General features: G+C 44.3%; 1 protein-coding gene across 1 annotated transcript; it reads left to right on the top strand.

The window, feature by feature from the left end:
* Positions 1–3149: 3149 nt before the first annotated feature.
* Positions 3150–9856, top strand: lrrc4ba (leucine rich repeat containing 4Ba; the record flags this gene model as incomplete). Its single annotated transcript, XM_080724309.1, has 2 exons — positions 3150–3398; positions 7919–9856. The coding sequence occupies 2 exons, from the start codon at positions 3150–3152 to the stop codon at positions 9854–9856; spliced, it is 2187 nt and encodes a 728-aa protein (XP_080580435.1).
* Positions 9857–19506: the final 9650 nt, after the last annotated feature.

The following is a 19506-nucleotide window of genomic DNA, read 5'->3' as shown; positions in this document are numbered from 1 at the left end:
CTCTCTCTCTCTCTCCATCTATCTCTCTCTCTCCATCTCTCTCTCTCTCTGTCTCTCTCTGCCGCTGTTCAGTATTCATCTATTACTGTAGTGTTGATAATTCCCTCCTCTGCCTGCAGCCGTACAGTCATCTATCAGATTAATAATCCCTCTCTTCCTCATTCTCTCTCTCTCTCTCTCTCTCTCCCCACCCCCCTCAACCCCCCCACCCCCCTTTTAACCGCGCCAAGTGAGAATGATCAGCGTGTCAAATGAGTTTGTGTGTCAAAGTCCCATCGTTTACAAGCATCATCATTAATAACCGTCTCTAGATTGCTGGATGGCCTTATTCGAGGTGATTCAGGTCTAAATAACCTGTGGAGAGGCGGCGACGAGGCCCCGCTAGCCTCCCTCCTCCCCCTGCTCCTGCATGTCCTGCTTCAGGGTGGCAGAGCCATCTATTAGTGTTAACGCATTCAGAACGGGTACACTATATTGTGTATCATAATTTTATGCTTTAACCATTGAAAAATAGCAGATATACAAGCTCACAGCGCGGCACCGAGTGCCGCGCTGCGAGCTTGTAGATCTGCTATTTTTGAAAAATTGTGAAAATTTGAATTTTGACCCGATTCTATAAGTGTCTTTGGAATCCTTCTAAGGTTTTTTTGAAAAATCTATGTTTCTATGTCAGCAATCTGGCCAGCCATCGTCAAAGAAAATGTCCTTTTCCCTTAAATGGAGCTCAGTTAAGTCTGTTCTTGAGAAACTACTATGTCAGTGGTTCTCAAACCTTTTCATTTGAAGGACCCCCAAAATGATATTTATTTGGCCACGGACCCCCATCTTAAAATATTTAGTTCCAGGGACCACCCAGATGCAAAATTTGAATTACAAACGTTTGCTTTGAAAATACATATATTCAAAGATTTGCACACGTTTTCACGACTTTTTCAAACATAGCAGATCTACAAGCTCGCAGCGCGGCACTCGGTGCCGCGCTGTGAGCTTGTATATCTGCTATTTTTCACTGGTTAAAGCATTCAATAATTCTAGGCCTATTAGTGTTATTGTAGATTGCACCATTTGCCACCGTCCCCCTGGCCTCAGGAGCAGACAACGCTGAGCCTGGTATGGAAATGGAATTAGCATTTGCTGCTGTTCCACGACCAATGTTATGCTTGCACAGACGGTGAAATGGCTCGCTGGCGGAGTTTGCTCCTGGCGTTGTGGTCGTGTTGGTGGTGCAGACGGGCATTAATAATCCACAGGGCTAGAGGGCGTCTGGTCGGAGTGAAATACCTGCCCGCCACAGCGGAGACCGGGGTTCAATCCTCCCCTTGGTGCCTCCGTCTTGTAGGGCTGTCACAATTATTACATAATCGTCTAATCGCAATTATTTTACGTAATCGCAACTATTTTGCGATAATCGTCATAATCGTTTACATGTTGAAAGATGTTTATTATGTTCAAACATTTAAAATGGTGGAAATAGCCGATCTACAGGCTCACAACGCGTCGCATCGCGGCGCGTTGTGAGCTTGTTGTCAAATATTGTCAAATATGTCCTTCGTTTCTTTGTATATTTAGGTTATGTGTCATATTTGCCATGTGCAACTTCAAATCCTACAAGCCAAACAGAAATGTAATTGTCAACGACAAAAACACAATTAAATCGTTAATCGCAATTATTTGAGTGACAATTAATCGTCATGTAAAATGTCATAATCGTGACAGCCCTACCGTCTTAGCCAAGCTCTCCAACGAACACAATAGGCTCTATGCACGGCAGCCATATTGGAATGAAATTAGGCAGAAATTGGGCCCCTAGCTTCCTTACTGTCTTCACAGGTGTTACCAGTAATTCTATTAGCCTTGCATAGCCAGACAATATCACTGTGTGGATATTAGTCTGGTTCTTGTCAGTGTTGTTTTCTTTTCCAAGGGGCGGTTACAAAAAGATTCAAACTGACTCTATTGGTTAGACCTACAACCAATCAGAGCAGCGCAAAGGTAATACACACGCCCCACATTTGCATACCGGGCCCTGGTTGGTGTCAGTGTTCTTTTCACCAATCGGCGGTTACAAAAAGATTCACACCTACTGCCAATTAGAGTCGCGCAAAGGTGATACGACTACTCTACATTTGCAAACTGGGCCCTTGGTTGTTAAATATTTTAATAACTGAGCAGGGCCAGACCTAATCTGCCAAGAGCAATTTTTCTTTGAAATGTCAGATTTGTGAGGCTACGCAAGGCTATGATTCTATTGAAGGCTCTGTTCCATTTAGTGTAGCACGACGTGGTTCTCAAACGTTTTGAGATCAAGGACTTCCATAACTCTGAGAGTGTTCAAATGGAACCAAATGGACCTGTGCAGGTCCATTTGGTTCCTTTTGAACACTCTCAGAGTTACAGACACAATTGGAACCCCCTCAAGAACACTTTGAGACCCACTGGTGTAGCAGAGTGTTCGAGTGAGCCTAAAGTACGTGTACAATATCAGCAGCCTGACTATGTCTGACCAGATTGTGACTTTAGTTTGAATGTCTGTTTCTGCATTTCGCTCCTACTGCTTGTAAACTATTAATTGAAGCTTTCCGCCTTGCACCTGCCCTGGGTGCAAGGATTTGATTGCTGGCAAAAAATGTCTGCTCAGGGATTATGTGGGATTTGATAAGCAGTGACATAAGTCGTAATTTCTTCTCAAAGATGTTTTGACAATCCCCCCCGCGATAAGATATACTGTAGACGTCTACTTATTATTTGTCGTATTCATTTTCTCCCGGTGAAAACGTGGGAGCACCGAATCTGTATAGTCTTTTAATATCTGCTCTCTCGCTCTCACTCACACTCTCTCCTCTCTCTCTCTCTTTTGTTCTTTCACAGTAACTCCTGGATTCTTCTCACTCCTCAAAGGGCCTCGCTCAAATCCCCAGACAGCGAGACGAAAAAAGGGAATAACATCTGTTTATCTGCACATTTCTACATAAAAAAACAAGAGGGGAATAAACACGGATAGACGCGGGAGGACAAAATGTCTGAGACGACGCATCATTAAAGGGAGCAAATTGCCCGCCAGAGGACTAAAGGAACATAAGCCTTCCGCGCAGCGTGGAGTCAGCTCACCTACACCTTCGGAACAAGAGCAGGGTCATGTCCCAGTTGCCATGCGCATCACCACGGTGACCTGCCTCCCCTGCCCTTCCCCCCTCCTCCTTCTATTGGCCCAGCTGTTACTGCGGCTCCTCCCCCCTGGGCCAGAGTTGGTGGGAGCCGCCTCCTCCTCTTGCCCCTCCCACTGCACCTGCTCCAACCAGGCCAGTCGAGTCATCTGCACCAGACAGAACTTGGACGACGTGCCGGAGAGTATATCAGTCAACACGCGATACCTCAACCTGCAGGAGAACTCAATACAGGTGAGTCTTTGCAGCGCCGGGCACGTGCCACACATAGCTGTGTTGATTTCGTCGACTAAAACTATGACGAAAAATGTTTGTCGACTGCCTTTTTTTCCACTGACGAAAACGAAATAAAAACGAAATAAAAACTCAGCTGTGATGACTAAAACTAAGACTAAATATATTGACAATTTTGTCAACAAAATAAAAACTAGACTAAAACGTTAGGGAGGGACTAATGGAGAAGCGAGTCATTTTATGTTTGGTTGCTGAAAATAGCAGATCTACAAGCTCACAACGCGTCGCAGCGCGATGCGTTGTGAGCTTGTAGATCGGCTATTTTCAGCACGCAACCAAGTGTAAAATCAGTCATTATGATGCCATTAAGGCCCTCCAAAATACATTTCTACAGTTGACTAAATCAACAGTGGATTTAGTCGACTAAAATCTTATGATATTTAGTTGACTAAAATTAGACTAAAACTGTTTGGGTGACTAAATTATGACTATAATTACGCCTATTCAAAAGACTATGACTAAAACTAAATCAAAATTTGCTGTCAAAAACAACACTGACACATAGACATCAAAGGGGGCTTGAGCCCCTGACCTTATATCTGTCTGTAAAAAGTGCCCTCTCCAGACCATGAATGCAGTTTTTACTATGGTGAAAGAAATGCAAATGCCCTCTTTCCATGCCATACCTGAAGGCAGCATTCAAGAGAATTGTCTTGTCCAAAGTAAACTCTCCTGAACTTGAATGCAGCATCTTATGTTGAAAGAATTGCCCTCTCTGTGTAGAAATCCATGTCGTAAAGCACATCTCCAGTATTGACTTGATTATGCTTAGTTCGGTGTAGTATCAAGTATCGAAAATAGCCGACCTCCAAGGTCTGCCATTTTCGATATTTCCACCAAAAGGCCCTTTTAAAAATGTCAGCCCCTGCCTCTCTAACATTCTCTGCACGTCCCTGCTTTGCAGCGCTATGTCCATCTGTGTGCGTGCATGTGTGCGTGTGTGTGTGTGTGTGTGTGTGTGTGTGTGTGTGTGTGTGTGTGTGTGTGTGCGCGCGTGTGTGTGTGTGTGTGTGTGTGTGTGTGTGTGTGTGTGTGTGTGTGTGTGTGTTTGTTTTCTGTTTTTGCAATGCTGCTTTTTACTTACCCAACATTGTTGAAATGACCTCCTATCTTAACTCACTATAAGTTAATGAGTTCACAGTCTTACTACAGTATATCTGCAGCATTTAAAGTATGTATAAATAAGTGGAATTATGCCTGGGAGCCTCTCTCCACGTGTCTTCCCTATTCCATCGTCATACCGGAAATCCCTTATGTTTACACATGCAGCGGAGCAGGCAAGTGTAGATGTTAACATGTTAACATGTTGATGCTTTAGTTCATTATTTATTTTATTTATTATTTATTAAATATTTTGCTAAAAGACAGTAGTAAAGAGTAGACTTTTAAACCTGTGCCAAACCGAGGGACGGTTTTATGGATTGAAAGTAAGGCATATTTCCATGAGACTACCATGCCTCAGTGTGTGCATTACCATTTTTATCTGAAGCCCCAAGATAGCATTTGAGGTTTTACAGGTTCAAGGGGAGATCATTTAACCACAGACCATCATTAAGAAGCTACTTATTTATACTTTTACTCTTACGGTAGTTGCTGACTGCTTTGTTCTTTTCCAAATTGAAATGCCTTTTTGACGTTTTTTGCCCCTGCTAATGAAATCAATGTTCTTTATTAATTGGGATTGTCAATGTCCAGTACCTCAACTGTATGTCAAATTGTTCGGGAAACACAATTTTGAAACACAGACCTCTTAGGAGTTAGGTCAAACTAAGTGCTTTACAATATGCATTACAGTCACACCGAGAGCTTAGGCAACCATGTAGTTAGGGAAAGTTAGCCATATTCTTGACCAATCTGGGAAAATGCTTACCAATAGCTTTCTTCACAAATGTGTTCATAAAGGTGTCTACTATCACCAACTCCCTTGGGAAACTTTGTGGGAGCCAATCAAAGTTGGGACCCATTGACTTTACAGGAAAAGAATACAAAACATAAATCTGCTTTAAAGGAGTAGTTCACCCCAAAAATGACTTTTTTTCTATTGATTAGTCATGCCATGGAGAGTAGAGTTCAATAATATTTTTTGGTTTTTGTCACATTCCTAAGACAAAAATTTGATTCGAGTAAATTTACCCCCATTGATTCCGGATGGTGACCCGTTTCGAAACGGGTCACCATCCGGAATCAATGGGGGTAAATTTACTGTTATCACATTTTTGTCTTAGGAATGTGACAAAAACCAAAAAATATTATTGAACTCTACTCTCCATGGCATGACTAATCAATAGAAAAAAAGTCATTTTGGGGGTGAACTACTCCTTTAAGTAGCACGTAAGGGGTCAAACTAGGGGGTTTTCATGATTCTGAATCCAGTGGAAGCATTTGTTTTACAAAAAAAAAAGAAAACATTCCTTTGGCTACAAACGGCCCCCACAAAACTATGGTTTATGAGTCATCACTTTTCATCATTTGTGGGGGCTGTTTTTAGCCCAAGGAATGTTTTTCGTGCAAAGCAAATGCTTGCAATGGATGCAGAATCATGAAAAAACCCTAGTTTGACCCCTCACATACTTAAAGCAGATTTATCTTTTGCGTTTTTTTTCCTCTGTATAGTAAAGTCAGTGGGACCCCAACTTTGATTGGCTCCCACAAAGTTTCCCAAGGGGGTTGGGTTGGAACAAATTCAGAAGTGATAGTAGACACCTTTATGAACACATTTCTTAAGAAATCTATTGGTAAGCATGTATTTCCCAGATTTGTCAAGATGTCAGCTAACTTTCCCTACGGCACCAGCGTGCTCACTCCAGCAGTTAGGCTTTCAATGTCTTGCTCAAGGACATTTTTTACTCAATGCCCGGGGGATCCCAGGATCGAACCAGGAGGTTCCTGGTTCTGATTCCCACACATGGAAACATAAATTAATCATCATGGTTTTGTCAGCCATCTTTTAAGAGATGCTGCTTATAGGAAAGATAATAATGAAACGATAAAAAACACTCATTGCTCTTTTAGATAGCCTACAAATTCAGATTCGGTTTGTTGTATCCTGAAGCCCCACTTTGAAATGATTAAAAATCTAAAAATGTTTTAACACCTGAAGGCATCCTAGATTCTCTGGATTATTTTTTCCTCCACTGAGTACCATGAGAGTAAAGCCTTGACAGCTCCCACCCCCTCTTAAACATCCCCATTCCTGCCTACTTCCATCTCTCCCTCTCCCTCTGTCGCCCTCTCCCTCTCCCTATCCCTCACTCTCCCTCTTTCCTCCTCCTCTCCTTCTCCCCCCTCTCTCTGTCGCTCTCCTCCTCTCCCCCTCTTTGCCTATCACCCCCTCCTTCTTCTGCTCTACATACAGAGCAGGCTGTGGCCTGACTCCAGGAGTCTTTCTCTCTGCCTCACAAAGGGCTTTGGCCATACTACATATCTCACACAGTCAGAGTTTTAAGGGGCTGGCTTGTGTCGTGTGTTTTACTCCCCGCCAAATGAGCTCCATTTGGACAGCGTTGGTGTTGGTGGTGGATGTCCGGGCTGCCTAGAACCCATGTGTTTTCCGGAAACATCTCTTCTCAAGAGACTAAACATCCCTTTCTGCTTGTAAAGAAAAGAAATACACAAAAACATACACATTCAGTTACTTTGAATTGCATCCAATCAATTTCAGAATTGTGTTTCCAGTTTTCAGTTTCTGTTTCCTCTCTGTGATCATCTGATTCTTTGTGAGAGAAAAAAAGACATTGATTTTATATAACCTTTTATATTTTTTAAGTATGGATTTTGGGATGGTTAAAACTATGTCCATTGTATCTCCCGACGGATTGAGGTAATTGCAACAATGTTCATTCTCCATCCAGCGTGCCGTCTGTTACATATAATGACATTGCCAACCAGTCTGTTCTACCAGGGTTAATCTCTCAATGGAATAGGGCAGGGGTCTTCAACAGGGGGTCCGGGACCCCTAAGGGGCAAACAACGCCCCTAGGGGGCTCACAACGCCTCACAACGCGCTGCAAGGCGTTGTGAGCTTGTAGATCGTTTTTTTGGCAAAGAGCTTTGGTGTAGAGGGGAAAAAGAGCAGACTAAGTACAGAATGAAAGGTCACGTTTAAGAAGTATTGACAGTTCAATTGGTTAAATATTTGAAAACACAAATTGACATGAATCCAAAATACACTGATGATTGTGCTGTCTGTCAAACAATGAAACTATATGGAATCTATGAACAGGTTGTTGGGGTCCCTGCTTCATTTCTCTCTCAACTAAGGGGTCCTTGGCCTGAAAACGTTGAAGACCCCTGGAATAGGGAGACCACTGCCAACCACTAAAGATGTGCTAGTTATATTGTATTAACATACCGTACCAAACAGATTGGTTAAAAGTGCCAGATTGTAGCTTTTAAGACTCAGGTTGTCTTTGCCTCACCCTACATGTCTGATAGTAACCTCATCTATCTCTGCCCTCCAGGTCATCAAGTCAGACACTTTCAAGCACTTGAGGCACCTCGAGATCCTACAGCTCTCCAAAAATCAGATCCGTCAGATTGAGGTTGGAGCGTTCAATGGCCTCCCCAACCTCAACACGCTGGAGCTCTTTGACAACCGCCTCACGCTGGTGCCGTCACACGCCTTTGAGTACCTCAGCAAGCTGCGGGAGCTGTGGCTGCGGAATAACCCCATCGAGACGCTGCCGGGCTACGCCTTTCACCGCGTGCCCTCGCTCAGGCGCCTGGATCTGGGCGAGCTGAAGAAGCTGGACTTCATCTCCGATGCGGCCTTTGTGGGCCTCATCAACCTACGCTACCTGAACCTGGGAATGTGTGGGCTGAAGGACATCCCCAAACTGACAGCTCTGGTGCGTCTAGAGGAGTTGGAGCTGTCAGGAAACCGTCTGGAGATCATCCGGCCTGGCTCCTTCCAGGGCCTGGTGTCTCTCCGCAAGTTATGGCTCATGCACTCACAGGTGTCTGTCATCGAGCGCAACGCCTTCGATGACCTGAAAAATCTGGAGGAGCTCAACCTGTCCCACAACTCTCTGCATTCTCTGCCCCATGACCTCTTCACGCCCCTTCATCAGCTGGAGAGGGTGCACCTCAACCACAACCCCTGGGTATGCAACTGTGATGTGCTATGGCTCAGCTGGTGGCTGAAAGAGACAGTGCCCAGCAACACCACCTGCTGTGCCCGCTGCCATGCTCCCCCTGGCCTGAAGGGGAGGTACATTGGCGAGCTTGACCAAAGCCACTTCACTTGCTATGCTCCTGTCATTGTGGAGCCACCGACTGACCTCAACGTCACAGAGGGTATGGCTGCCGAGCTCAAGTGTCGCACTGGCACCTCCATGACCTCTGTGAACTGGATCACTCCTAACGGCACCTTGATGACCCATGGCTCCTACAAGGTCCGCATCTCCGTCCTGCACGATGGCACTCTGAATTTCACTAATGTCACCCTGCGCGATACGGGCCAGTACACCTGCATGGTCACCAACTCTGCGGGCAACACCACTGCGACCGCTGTTCTCAACGTAACTGCTGCTGATGTCAGTGTTAACTACACTTACTTCACCACTGTCACCGTGGAGACAGTGGAGTCCACTGGGGAGGAAGACTCCGCCCTGATCGCCATCAACGAGACATTCATTCAGCCTGGCCCCACGCCGTCCCTCCTGTGGCCAGAAGGCACTCCCACCACGGCCTCCTCGCTGATAGCTGGGTGGTCCTCCTCGTCTCCTCGGGCCACGCGGCCCACCTTCACTGTGCCCATCACTGAGCCAGGCTTCTCGGGCCTGGACGACGTGATGAAGACCACCAAGATCATCATCGGCTGCTTCGTAGCCATCACCTTCATGGCAGCGGTGATGCTGGTGGTGTTCTACAAGCTACGGAAGCAGCATCAGCTGCACAAGCACCACGGCCCCGCCCGCGCCATCGAGATCATCAACGTGGAGGACGAGCTGGGGGGCGGGGCCAGCGGGCGCGGCAGCGGCATCTCGGGGGGCGCCACTGTGACGCAGGGCGGGAGCAGTGGGATCGGAGGGGGCCAGAGTCTGAGGCTGCACCACCCCGAGGTAGTCAACCTGCCAAACCTGGCCCGGTCCGATCACCTCAACCACCTCAACTACTACAAACCCCATCACTTCAACAACAACATGATGGGCCTGGGCATGGGCCTCAACAACAACAACAACCCCTCGCCGTGCTCTCAGGCCCAGGGCACGCCCATCTCCTGCTCCCAGGCGCCATCCTCCACCAGTGTGGGAACAGGTGGTGCCCTGCCCTCCCCCGTGCCACTGCCCCAGCTGGGCATCCACAGTTCTCTGAAAGGCCTTATGGGTAAAGGCCAGAACGAGCCGCTGCTCTTTAAAAGTGGCTCCAAGGAAAATGTGCAAGAGACTCAAATATGAGAGCGAGAATGCGGGGATAGAGGTGGGGAGAGGGTGTTGAGAAAACAGAGAGATAGAGAGAGAATATATGCGACTGATTGTAGCCGATTATCCTCATGGACAGATTACAGAAAACATTAAATTTGACATAGAAGCTGTTTTGCATTGTCAGTTCATTGACAGAGAGAAACAGGTAAGGAGACTGAAGTAGACATTCACTCAACACTTTCCCTGGCATTAGCATCTGCCTAGACACTTCAACTTATGGAACGTGCACGAAGATATCAATATAGATGATGAGCTTCAGAGTGAATTACATGTCAAACCTGCTAAGATCTGTGCCAAAGTAAAAACAGAACTAGATTTTCATCGGCATCCACCGCCATTGTGGGAAGTTATGGATAATGCACATTGTGTGCAATGAGATTCACTAGGTCTGTACAGATCGCCTCAAATATTACCAGACACAATCAGGAGCCCTCGTGTATATATAGGGAAATAACATCGGACTGTTGAAGTTGTCAGGCTTAGTGCTTGGCAGAGCCATTGGATAACAAACAATGGTTTGGCTGATTGGGACGGTCCCGGAGTAGTGCACCGCTTCCCAGAAGCACCAAGAACAGGGAAAGAGAAATTAGAGCAGTGCAGAGTTACTGTTCAGAACACAGTTTGGTGTCAGACCAGCACTTTGCAGTGGGGGTGAACAACAACAGAGGTTGTGTTTTACACTCTCACCTTCTCCCCTTTTACACCTGACTAGCTAGTCCTTTTGAAGGGAAAAGGAGAGTAACACGGTGAGCTATCATGGGAGAGAGAAGAAAAAAAGAAATGCCCTGGCAGAAAAGGACAATGGAAATATATATATAAAAAAGACTAAAAGTACACATATATATATAAATATATTTTCATTCAAAGAAATAAATTATGAAGAGTCTTTATCAAGTTTGTGAGTGACACCTACAACTTGTGAAGGATACTGCAGACAGCTGTTGTAGTGGTCGTCCCTTGAGACGTTTCTCAGCTATGAACAAGATGACCTCTCCCTCTGTGCTTCAAAAGGACACACTGGAGAGTTCGGTCTCCGTCAGCTGGAGCTAAAAAGGAATGTCTGCGTGTTTTGAGTGAATTTATTTTGGCCTTGACATTTTTGTAGCCACATATAGTGTTCCTTCTCCTGTCACATTTACATAAACAGGGTCATTGGAGAAGGGTGATCTTTATGCTATATTGCGATAATATGAAATATGATTACAACTCTTCACCATTTGATATACAATATGGCCATGGTACTGATAATAATGAGCGTAAAGGTAATAATGATAACAATGATCAACTTTATTTGCTTTATCATTATCATGTATCATCACGTGATTAACCCTTGTGTTCTTTTCAGTTCAGAATGAAAGTTGGGTGGAAATCGTATGTGACAACAGACTGGTTATGCTAAATATGAAGTAAAAAGGCAACTATTCTTCCTAGTGACATTAACCATCCCTAATTTGTTCTCACACCTTGCTACATGCACACATGCACCCACTCACTCATGGACAAATGTATTTTCTTTGCCTTTTGCTCAATTAGATTTGCACTGTATTTCATAAATGAAACACACAGACCTCTCAACCATGTGACCAGGGGTTTTCAAACCTTTTCGTGTCACGGACCCCCAAATTGACTTTCATTAAACCAAGTCAAATGATTCTGTCCTGAAAAATATGTTCTGGTTCAAATTAAGTTAAATTAAATTGTCTAAATGTCTTAATTGTAAATGAGAAAGAGATTTATGGCGGTGATAGTGAAAGAAATTCTTAGAATGATATAGTCACTTGTACATTATTTTATTGTAATAATTGTAATAATGTGAAGATAATTATAGTTTAATTAAACTGCTCTTCATTTGGCACCATAGTTGTAACAAAACTGTACTGTAACTTAATATCTACCAGCTCTCTGTTTTTGATATATGCTTTATTTGAAAAACAATGAATAATGTCAGTTCAAAACAAATGTAAATGATCTACTACATGAAAGTCTTGTTCCAGTTACAATTTCCCAAGATAAATATGATTTATGCCACTCAGGTCTTCATTATAGTCGATTTCCTTTTCCCCACATACTGTAAAACAACATTATTACAAAGAATGGGGAAATATATTGCTTGGAATTGAGTTAGAAACCTTTTTTTTTTTGTGTATTCTATTTCAGAATTTCTTTAAAATCTCAATAATATCCCTGGCAAATATGACACAACAACATTACCAACAAAGAACTGAACACAAGGGTTAAAATGAACACAGTAAATGCTCAACTATGTTACACTATATTTGTCTGAAAAGCTGCTGGTTTAGCATGCTCTCTAAAGATAAAGATTTGCACAACAATTGGTTTCAGAAAGTAATACAAATCTTGATGATATTGTTGCTGTTGTTGCTATAACATTATGTTATCATTATTATCATTACTATAACTCCCATTATTATTATTATTATTATTATTATCACTGCTTCTAGTGAATACAAATAGCTGAGAAGTACTTTTTTCATTTGTAAATGAAAGTGAACTTGTTGATGCCCGATCCTGTTGGATCCTTCAGTAAAACAGACTCAAATGGTAACATACAGGGGTGTCGCACCCAATTCTGGGCCCTGGGTAGAAGGATTCACTGTGGGCCACCCATGAATGTTCTTCATAGGGGGAGGGGGTTATTACGCATTATTTTGTGCTTTAACTATTGAAAAATAGCAGATATACAAGCTCACAGCACGGCACCAAGACCAAGTGATGCGCTGCGAGCTTGTCGATCTGCTATTTTTGAAAAATCTTGAAAATTTGTGCAAGTCTTTGAATATTTCAAATCCTTAAGATTTTTTTGAAGGACCCCCAAAATTCTATGTATTGGGCCACGGACCCCCATTTCAAAATATTTAGTTCCAGGGACCCCCCAGAAGCAACATTTTAGTTATAAATGTTCGCTTAAAAAAAGTACATACATTCAAAGATTTGCACACATTTTCACAACTTCAAAAATAGCAGATCTACAAGCTCGCAGCGCAGGTGCCGCACTGTGAGCTTGTAGATGTGCCTTTTTTCAATTGCTAAGTATAAAATAATTAAGGCCCCTCCACCTTGGGCCCTAGTAACTCAGTCCCACTTTCCCCCACCTTGTGATGCCCCTGGACCAGTGTGGTGATTGTTGCCATGCTCTTTGTGATGTGGGACGGTGCTGGGACGGGACTCCATGTGCTGCTAACCCAACTCCAGCAGGAAATACACAGCCCTCAAAATGGCCGCCCCACCGTGGCCCTCAGTGACTATACTCTGTTCTGATGTCTTAACCAATCAGGACCTCTCATCTAATCACATGACACATTAAAGGACATGGACTTGAGCCCTTGATGAGGAAGACTGCTCCTTTGCAGAGGATTATGTTCGAACTGTATCTCGGTGTTATCGTGTACGAATGGAATTCATGACAGCAGGGGGCGCTAAAGGACGGAATCATTGTCACGCATTTAAAAGGTAAGCGAAGTTCATTCAACGAAACGGGGCAGAAAGACTTAGACGGCATAAAGTAAAGAGTAATGGGTGAAAAAAAAGCTTTTTCTAAAGAAAAGGACAATAAAATGAAAAAAAGAGAAAGAAACTTATAGATCTCTTTTAAAAACAAGTATTATAAGTGTTTTTCATTTTGGGATTTTATCTAGTTTTATTTTTCATTTTGTTTTTTAAATCAAGTGTTATCTTTATTGTAATATTGTTATTGTTATTATAATTAGCTAATCACACTGGTTATAATTATGAGAGATGTTCTGTTAGCAGAAGTCACTTTGAAAATTAAAAAACCTGGCACATAAAATGGCAATTTAACTCTGTGAAACTTGGTGGCTTTTATTATCAATATATTTTTTTGAGATCAATGTTAACAATTTGACTGAAATATCACTGTTTGTATCCCCTTGGCTCTTGCTTGAGATGAGACATAGTGAATGTGAAACGGTTTAGAGTATTAGAGTCTTTTTTTATTATTTTCTCTGCACAGGGGGACAGGAAAGGCCCTGCTCTGGTTTTACACGCTTAAATGCACTGGCAGTCTGTGCTGTTCAGAATGTCATCACTATCAAATGCTCACTGCTCGCAGTGCGATTGCGCTATGTCAACACCTCGTTGCCATGACTACGTACTCTGAGACTAATGCGCCAAAACAGCGTCACAGTGGGCACCTCGCGTGGCACTCGATGCCCCCTGACAGTCATGTTCCTTTAAAGATGCCACATATCTCTGCAGCCTGGCCAGTGTTCATCTGGAAAGTAGCAAATCACCTTTCATATGGCACCCATATCCTCACATAATACCCCTGCAGGTTCCTTCCATCAGGTTTCCCTGGCAACTGTTGCTGCTGCGACAGCCCTCATCATAGGCTCTTGATTTGGGTTTCGAATGCAAATAGATGGAGCACACGCTATAGAATTCCATTTATACAGTATATGCGTGTACTTAACTGTAAAGAACCCAAGCCCAACATGCATCATTTCGGTGAATAGCGCCGTAATGTTCTTCGGTAACACTCAATTCATTTACACCAGCAACAGCGTGTCTTACGCCCGCCGTCATTGACAACATGCGATTTACGTACTACTATCCCTTATACGTGTCATTTGCATAGCGCCTACATCGCTTCAAAATGCATTTACGTACCCTACACTTGTGATTAACACTCATCCCCTGCGCCAGTCATTAACATATTCTGTTCCCAGCAGAAGGGATCCATATTCCCCTCACAATTTATTTACATATTCATCTGCCTGTGTGTGTGTGTGTGTGTGTGTGTGTGTGTGTGTGTGTGTGTGTGTGTGTGTGTGTGTGTGTGTGTGTGTGTGTGTGCGTGCGTGCGTGCGTGCGTGCGTGCGTGCGTGCGTGCGTGCGTGCGTGCGTGCGTGCGTGCGTGCGTGCGTGCGTGCGTGCGCGTCTATGTGTGTGCGTAACAATTTTGGTTACATCAGTGGCTCGAAGCAAGGACTGTTACAAAAGCTATTTTGACCTCCCCCCTTCGATTTCTCAGATATGTGTGCTCGCTGCTTATTGCCACTAGTAGCTCATCACCTTGGAAAGCATTGTTGTAGCTCCTATAGCTGGTATGAAGTGGCACAAACCAGAGGCCATGTTACTGAGGCTCGGTGGTGGAGGGAGGGAGGGAGGGAGGGAGCAGCCGTGGAGCGGCAGACACAGCGCTGCAGCAGTGACTGAGCTCCGTTTGTACCTCCTCGTGCTGCGGTGTCTCGCGCCGGAAAGTAGCTGATCTGCAAGCTCACGACGTGTCTCATCTGCAATGCCTTGTGAACTTGTAGATTGGCTGTTCCTGTGTCCCTGACACCGTCGTACGACAGAGCACAACTTGAGCATGAGTCACACGGCACTGAGCACACTCCCGACACTCTAATGGAAATACTGTGCATACAATGATGTGTGTGCATGCGTGGGGAAGACTCTGTGTGTGTCTGTGTGCGTGCATGAGTGAGTGAGTGAGGGTGGGTGGGTTGGTGTGCGGGTGTTTGTATATGTGAGGTGGTGGGTGCATTTGTATGCAAGTGTGGAGCCAGGGGTGTCGCACCAAATTCTGGGCCCTGGGTACTTTAACTGTTGAAAAATAGCAGATATACAAGCTCACAGCGCAGCACCGAGTGCCGCGCTGCGAGCTTGAAGATCTGCTATTTTTGAAAAACCGTGAAAATGTGTGCAAGTCTTTGAATATTTCAAATCCTTCTAAGGTTTTTTGAAAAACCTATGTTTCTATGTCAGTAGTGTTCAAACCTTTTCATGTGAAGGACCCCCAAAATGATATGTATTTGGCCCCAGAAGCAGAATTTGAGTTCAGACATCCCAAGTCTCCCGGATGTTGCGGGAGTCTCCCGGAAATCAGCATCTCCTCCCGGACACCCGCGAGCACTGAACCTCCCGGAAATCCCGGCCGCTCCCGCAAATGCTTGCCATATCCGGCTGGATCCGGTCTAGAACCGGATCTGCGACCCGCGATGCAAATACATGTGTTCTCATTCGTCGTCAAACTGTCAATCTTGCAGCCTGTGCGACGCACGGCAGCCTGCAGGCAGGCTGTTGTGTGTGTCTCACTGTGATACTGACAGAACTTTCTCCCAAATAGGTAAGAAAGACATCATGCTATAAATTAACCCGATTATATTAAGCCTAAAATGGTTCGGCCGCCGTGCAGCACCGTTTTTAACAGTTTTTAACCATTTTTAACCGTAGAAAAATGAGTAAAACCCGAGAAAAAAACCGATATTTTTTCCGCGAGAGCGGGTGCACGCGCGCTCCCGGAAATGCTGATCTCAAAGTTGGGATGTCTGTGAGTTACAATGTTCACTTAAAAAATACATATATTCAAAGATTTGCACACATTTTCACAACTTAGCAGATCTACAAGCTCGCAGCGTGGCACTCGGTCCCGCTCTGTGAGCTTGTATATCTGCTATTCAATCAATAGTAAAGTATAAAATAATTCCTGGCCCCTCCTCCTTGGGCCCTAGTAACTCAGTCCCACTTTTCCCCCCCTTGTGACGCCCCTGTGAGTGTGGAGCACATTCAGGTGAGCTTATTAGAGGCGGTGGAAGGAGGAGGGGCCGCCAGACCTCCATTTTAAATCCCCAGTTTAAACCTGTGCTGTCTGTCTCCCTCCGCTTGAGGCAACTGTTTGATCCTCTCACTGACACTTTTTGAGTAAATACTGGATATCGTCGTTGTCGGGTGGAAACCTTGTATGTCCAAAACCGTTCGTTTTGTAGTTATCATTTTAAAAATGATTTAAACTAGTGAAAACAGCCGAACTACAAGCACACAACGCCTCGCACCGCGAGGCGTTGTGTGCTTGTAGTTCTGCTGTTTTCACTACTTTTGTGCGACGGCCTTGTCTGATGAAGCAGGGCTTTACTTTGCGAAAGAAAGTACACATTTAACACTTGGAGATACAATGTTTCCACCCGACAACGACGATATATTTATTTTATTCTCTGCTTAAGCAGCCCTCTCCTCCTTCGCTTTTCTCCTCTCAGCGTACTGGGATGAACCCCAAGAGATGAAAATCTGCTCAATCACGTGTGTCTTTAATATGTGTTCGTTGCAGTGTCCCTAGCCTCTCTTTGCCCTCTGTCAATCTATGGTTACAAGCGGCAGGTCAAGAGGGTTAAGTCTTGTGTCAGGTGGTGTTTACCCCTCCAGTTTATCCGTCTAAACAAGGCCAGCGTACCTCTAATGGAAGGAGACCTGTGCTCTTTGCTTATTTTGCCCTATTTCAGCTTAATCAGACTAGTGTCAGCTCTTGATGTATGATGTGCATGTAGGGTATTTTGTGTACAATAACAGCCTTTATTTTGGCCCGAGGATATATTATGATAAGACCTTGGTTTCGCTTGACAGTTTTTGCTTTGTTGGTTTGCTTGCTTGCTTGTTGGTTTGTTTGTTTAAATATGCATTTCTAGTTTGCTACGTATAATGAATAATGTGTCTTATAACATTGAGAATCCGGGGACAACACTCAAGCGATGGCTTCAATGCTTTAATGGTGGAAATGAAATCATTTGCAGCTGCTTTTCTGAAAAGCAACGCTCAGTGTGTGATGGTATAGATTTTCAGTGTGTCGCCGTGCATGTGTGATACCCGGACTCTGTTTCTTATCATGGCCACTGAAGGTACGAACAATGGTCGCCCTTGAGCCGATCCCAGAGGGGGGGGGGGGGGGGGGGGGGGGGGGTCTCACAGATGTTAACCTCAGCGTTACTAGCTCTGTGTGATCCCTATACTGCCTAATTTCTTTACCGTCATTGAACCATTTAAAAATAGCAGTGGGGTGACAGCAGAGCCCCAATGCATTATTGATACCAGTATAGTGTCGATGATGCATGCGCTTTGCCACCAGGCGCTAATTCTCTCCCCGGCGTCAAGGCCAAGAGCGTCAAACAGCCGCCATAATTTATATGCATTGTTATTGCTGTTGTGTTTTTTTTTAGACAGCCCGTGATATCAGAGGCAGAACGCTCGCAGCTCGCCTGCTTCACACGCAGTGCTGAGAATGATGAGGAGCTGCTAAGTTGCAGCAGTGCTTTTGTGTGCCACTGTGTCACCGAGCTCCCAGCTGTGGCCTCCTCTGGCCATTCTGTGTCTGCTGTAGGACCAGGGTTCATTTTGAACAGCAAATTATTGATTTAGTTTTTGTCATGGTCTTTTGAATGCAATTTAATTTAGTTTTAGTCACATTTTAGTCACCTGAATCATAAGAATCCACAGTTTATTTTGTCGACAAAGAACATGTATGTTGGTGGTCCTCGTTGGCGTTGTAATGCCCGATTCTACACTTGGTTGCACGCTGAAAATAGCTGATCTACAAACTCACAGCGCGTTGCAGCATGATGCGTTGTGAGCTTGTAGACTCCACTAGTCCCTCCCTTAACATTTTAGTATAGTTTTTATTTGTTGATGAAATTGGCAATATAATATGCTGTATTTAGTCATAGTTTTATTCATCATAGTGTACTGCAGCTTTTATTTAGTTTTCGTCAGTGAAAAAGGTTAGTCGACGAACATTTATCGCCAGTCTACGTAATTAAAACTGTGTAGGACGTGTGTCAGTCCAGTGCAGGGCTCATTTCCTGACCGCCATGCTGGCTGTTGGTAGCGGTGTGCTTTTGTCCAGGCTGTTTTGTCTCTGTGATCATGATGCTTCTGCTGGAGGTTGAGCTCAGATGCGAGTAGATTTTCTTTATTTCTTTTTACATTTTCTCTCCGCGTCATCAGTGTGATTTGTACAAGTGCCTGTCTTGCAGCCACTTATCAAACCTATACCTACACACACGGACATACAGTATAGAGTAGACCATACATGGGCAACTGGCGGCCCTGGGGCCACACGTGGCCCTCACCTTCAATTAATGTGGCCCGCAGGTTAATGGCAGAATACTGATATATTACTGATTTCAGCTGTTAACAATTCCATTTCCAACCATGCAAACTCGCTTTAATTACTTCAGTCTATATTAGTAGCTTAATGACTAGTACTAGTCTTTTTTATGTCCAATATATTTGTATTCACAAAGTTAACATAGGAAGAACATATACCGGTAAATGCACTTGAAATTAAATAAAATTGTTACTTTTCAGGATTCCAATAAAAAAATAGCAAAAGAACAAAACAAAATTATTCCATTTCAAAAATAGCAAAAATAGCAGATCTACAAGCTCAAAACGTGTTGCGTTTTGAACTCTGCTATTTTGGACTGTATGCATTGTGGCCCTCTGGAGTGAATCTGAAAATATAGTGGTCCTTTCCAATCATCAAAGTTGCCCACCCCTATATATAGACATACAAGTACCACGCACGTGCATGCACAATCACACACAACGACACTGACTGACTGATTTATTGATTGGGGTGGGTGGGTGTTGTTGCAGGGGGTGCCAGTGGCCTCTCTTAAACGATTTAGCGGCTGTGTGCAGCAGGGTTAACAGGGACCTCTCAACAGCTCCCACTGTGCTTTGGTTCACAGCGCCTGCAGCTTTATGTCCTGTGAAGGTGTCCTTAATTTGAGAGTGGCACAGACCATTAGCACATGGCTTGTGTGGTTCGTTTCCTTGGTAACCGTGTCGTCCGTCCGGTCGCATAAGAT

This window comes from Nannobrachium achirus (assembly GCF_963921795.1).
Source record: "Nannobrachium achirus genome assembly, chromosome: 4".
Lineage (NCBI taxonomy): Eukaryota > Metazoa > Chordata > Actinopteri > Myctophiformes > Myctophidae > Nannobrachium > Nannobrachium achirus.
This window is presented reverse-complemented; position numbering and strand designations above follow the sequence as displayed.